At 39.9% G+C, this 4,561-nt stretch overlaps 1 protein-coding gene across 1 annotated transcript; it reads right to left on the bottom strand.

The window, feature by feature from the left end:
- Positions 1-220: 220 nt before the first annotated feature.
- On the bottom strand, positions 221-3,652 carry LOC110527332 (T-cell surface antigen CD2-like). Its single transcript, XM_021608542.3, has 5 exons — positions 3,060-3,652; positions 1,623-1,901; positions 1,286-1,531; positions 934-1,089; positions 221-800 (listed from the first exon to the last, which is right to left on the bottom strand). The coding sequence occupies exons 1-5, from the start codon at positions 3,118-3,120 to the stop codon at positions 502-504; spliced, it is 1,041 nt and encodes a 346-aa protein (XP_021464217.1). The 5' UTR covers positions 3,121-3,652; the 3' UTR covers positions 221-501.
- Between the last annotated feature and the right edge of the window lie 909 nt (positions 3,653-4,561).

Below are 4,561 nucleotides of genomic sequence, written 5' to 3'. Positions count from 1 at the left end.
AACAATTGATTACATGAGAGCTTTACTCAGAGATGTGAATACAGAGAATGACTCAAATGCACAATAATGTGAATGGAAACATTTTCAGAACTATTATTATGCAATTGTTAGCTATCAGACCTAGGTTCGAATACATATGCGTTTTAATTATTTGTATTTTAAATACTTATTTCCTGTGTATTTGAGTATTTTCAAATAATGTTGCCCATCAATGACTATGTGCCTGTAGTTATTTAGTTTTTATTGACAACCACACAGACATCAAGTTAAGGTCACTACTTCAAGAGGAGGTGGATAGATAGGTAGGCTACAACTCAACATAAAAACAATGAAACAGAATTTTGAAAAGGCATTGGAAGAAAAGAACACTGTGTGGGTATTTTTCCCTTCCTTTTCTATTCTATTCTTTAGATAACAACATTTTCAACATCTACAACATGTAGACTGCTGGAACTCCTTTCCTTGGATCAGAGAGTATATAGGCGAAACCTGTTTCCAGACTCATTGCCTGGCGGGGTGAGAGCCTTTCTTCCTAGGCTGGGGTAGTGGTGGGGGCTGCTCCTCATCATCATCCATTGGTGTCTGTGGAGGCTTCCCTCGAGCCTGGGTTCTGGGTTGGGGCGCAGCCTGGCTGGAGGCTCTGGCCGTGGGCCTGGGGCCCGTGGAACCAGGTGGGGCCCCACCGGGGGGTCTCTGCCTTTGCTTCTGGCCTTCTGGGTGAGAAGGATGCTTTGTCTGGACCTCTGAGTGGTAAGGATGCTGGGTCTTGGTCAGGGGGGCTAGTCTCAACTCTCTTTCCTCTGTGAAGGAGAATGAACAGTTGAAATGAGGGAGGGAACAAAATAAAGATACTGTAGATACCATAAATGTTTCTGTGCACAGAACACCAACACAATAGCCATAGACATTTGAGCTTTGGTCTGAAGCAATTACCTTCAAAGCGCATCTGGCTCTTGCGTCGGCTGAGGCAACAGCACACCAAGGTGATGATGATGAGGAGTACCAAGCCCCCTCCCCCGGCTAGGATGCCCACCATGGTCCAGAAATCCAAACCAAACAGTGAACGCAGATCACCCGATTTTGAGACATCTGAGAAGAGGGTGGGAGATGAGGGGTGGAGCAGAGAGACAAATGAGATGTTTTACTTTCTTTGTCTTTTTTATTTGTTGCGCCACCAATCTTAAACATTAGTCACTTTTTTCCTGAAAACAGAAGAAAACAGAGAGAAAAAGAAAGACAGAGATTCGCAGAGAATTGCAATTGAGCCCTTCAAAACATACTGTACCCTTGCATGTTGGTTTGATGATGTCACTTGTCTCCGTGCTGACCTCATTGACTGCAGAGCAGGTGAATGTGTCCGGCTCTTTCAGTTGTTTCAGACCGATGATCAAGGTTGTTTTTTCCCCCTCATTTAAAGGCTCTCCGTTCTTTCTCCACTTGAAAGTCACTCCCTCAGTGTTGGTCAAGAAACAGGTAAAGGTGACGTCCTTATCAGAACAGGTGAATTTCACTGAGGGCTTGGAGACTTTTTCTGGAGAGAAACAAAATGGCCGCCATCAGTGTCTCTAAAGGAGAGGATACGGTACTTGTATGGTTGGAAAGAAAGAGAGAAAGAGACTTACCCTTCATACACAGTCTGAAGGACTGATCTTTGATGCTTTTCCCTTCGCTGTTGAACACTTCTGCTTTATAAGTACCTTCGTTTGCCGACACCAGGCCTTTCAGTTGGAGAGACCCATCCTCTAAGATGTCCTCAGTCTTGCCTGGTTTGAACCTTCCATTCTTTCTTCTAAATATAACGTTGCCATTGTGTTTCCAGGTTATTTCTTTCGAACTCAAGTCAGTGTATTTCAGAGGGATGGAGAAGAAAGATCCATGTTGGAAATAATAATTGCATGAATCTGTGATAGAAGAGAAGAGAAGAAAAGAGATCAGAATAATGATCTGTTGTTGCTGACGGTAACATACTTTTATTACGTTTTGGGGTCAATAAAGAGTTAGAAAATGTGATCTAATTCAAATCTTATTATTGACATTTTTGGTCAAGCATGTATTTACAGTATAAATGACCAATTATGCATGCTACATTTCAAAGTAAAATAAGTTCATTTCAAGTACAATTGTCCATTGTTAGTTTCTCATCATTTGTCAGTTAGGACAACTACTAGGCAAATATGCTCTAAAACAGCTTCTACCAAGTGTTTTTAACTTGGATCAAATTCAAATAATGCTACTGTATGAAAATATGTGTTCAACTGGCTGGGTTAGCCACAGTAACCCAGATCATTCTATTAAATCTTCCTGTTTTTGTGTACTGGGTGTTTGAAACAGAACATGTCTAAAACCACAACTGTCTGAAAGGCCACAGATACTACAACAGGACCTCTTTAAAACAAATGGCCAATCTGGGGACAATCTCATAGACACAGATGGTCAGATTAAGCCTTCCCCTTGAGTAAATAGGATGTTAATCTTGGTCAAATGACCGATATCTTATACATTTATATATCAATGGTAATTGACATCAAATAAATTACATTGACATGGAAAAAACACTTAAGTAAAGAAATAAGTATTGTCCCACATAATGATCTTAAAATATCTAAATAGCATTTACAATATCCATACAAATCATTCTAATAATGAGATAAAATTGCAATATCAAATCATGCAAAGGAAGTTGTTAAAAAAATAGATGACATTGTTACATTTACAAGATAGCACCACAGAAGAGACATTTTCAGTCATTTTTCATGCCCATGTCATTGTTCATTTTCTCCCTAACATTGCTCAAATCAATTGTGATCAAATGTACAGATTCAATAGCAATCCATGAATGTGACCATCAATGGGTAAGAAATGTTTATTTACCAGATTGACCCTATTTGATGATAATTTAAATGAAAAGTATGCTTTTTAAAATCAATAGACATCCTCTTCTCAAATAACTGATCCAACAATTACTCATCTTTTTTTACTGTAAAAACAAACAAACAGACTAAACAAAACATCCTCAACCAATCCACAGGCTTGTGGGGGATAGATGGAGAGAGTCTTACCTGCTGAAAGAGAGAGAAATCCATGAAGGACAAGGAATGCCAGTGGTAATGTACAGGCCATTGTGTTGTTACTACATGTACTGTGAGAAAAATGTATAGGTTTCAGTTTAGTTGTCAGACTCTTTCTTGTGTCTCACTGTGTGTGTCTCAGAAGACGAAATGATCCAACCAGCAGGCCCTGTATGGATCTACTCCCTCAGCAGTGCAGAGATGCCATATCTTAAAATAGGCTTCAAACAAACTCTTCATCTTCTCATCAGTATCAACACAGGCATTTTCTCAGGCACGTCCTAAACGTAACAAAACGTTCTTATAAAATTCCTGCCAAAATATACATCTAGGCTACATTCATTGTGTGGCATTAAATGCCACAAAACTCAATTTTAGGACATTCTCATAAATTATGATGATGTAAGAAAAATAAGTACATTAGTCATATAAATTGACTTATGATACTGGTTTCAGATCAGCTTTTCCTAGCTCAACCTATACGCTAGGTCACCGTACAAAACGGACCCTGGGTCTGTGCTTAAGGGTGGCGAGCTCATACACTGTAGTCACTTACCAATTCAAAACTGAGCCCTATATACCTGCTCAGAGTAGATCTGAAAGGATTGGACAAATGAAAGCAATATGGCAGAACGTGTTGATATCTTTCCTTTCCTCTGTCTACCAGAAGTACCCAGGTGTAGGTGACTGGGCTTGAATTGGAATAGGCCAAGCCAGTGAACAGTTTTCATGGATTGTAGAACTATGCTGACATCTAGTGTAACTTGCATCACGTGCACTTTGGGAATTCCAATTGCCTTTTGTCAACTTGAAACAGTCAGTTTACCGGTAGTTTTAGTCAGCCTATGCTACGAGAGAATTTACACCTTGCGGGTGTGATGAGATAACTCGATCCGGTGGAATACGACCATACGAACGCTTATTTCAGCGAGCGCTTCGTAAACCACGCCATAGTGGGCAGAGCCAGGCATGTTGGACCGGGACGACTTTTAATACAAAAAGCCTATAATGTTACAGTCGGTCCGCCATGGTTCTGTGTAGCTAATATATTTTAGACCAGTGTATTTTAGTTCATTTCGTTTGACTTAATACTTTAAAATATATTTGAGTAGTAAACAGGGAAACAACAACGAGTCCCAGACAGTTCGCAATAGAGCATGCCATCGTTTACTACCTTAACTATTGGAGTAATCTAGTTACCTGGTTATACGATGAGCTCGTTGACAAAACAGACCATGGTGGGCCTTTTTACACGAAGATGTATTTGTCAAAGGCCCGCGGTGGGTCTGTAAACTACGCGATTGTATTGGAGAAAGGTTTATAGCGTTGAATGTCACCTATTCATTTACTGTTATAGTATTTCAAAGTGACAGCCATGGAAACTTAATTGTATTCACGTTGATAGAACATGCTGTTTTTTCTGCCTCACTGTGGCGTTGTTTGCCTGAATTATTTGAATTTCCTGGTGACCACAACAAAACTACTTATTGTTT

This window comes from Oncorhynchus mykiss, chromosome 7 (assembly GCF_057628025.1).
Source record: "Oncorhynchus mykiss isolate SJ-2025 chromosome 7, ASM5762802v1, whole genome shotgun sequence".
Lineage (NCBI taxonomy): Eukaryota > Metazoa > Chordata > Actinopteri > Salmoniformes > Salmonidae > Oncorhynchus > Oncorhynchus mykiss.
This window is presented reverse-complemented; position numbering and strand designations above follow the sequence as displayed.

Coding starts and splice junctions, on each gene's coding strand:
- LOC110527332 (XM_021608542.3), bottom strand. CDS start 3,120: ATGGCCTGTACATTACCACTGGCATTCCTTGTCCTTCATGGATTTCTC. Junction 1,532..1,622: donor CTTCAGACTGTGTATGAAGG/GTAAGTCTCTTT, acceptor GTTTCTCTCCAG/AAAAAGTCTCCAAGCCCTCA. Junction 801..933: donor GAGCCAGATGCGCTTTGAAG/GTAATTGCTTCA, acceptor TCTCCTTCACAG/AGGAAAGAGAGTTGAGACTA.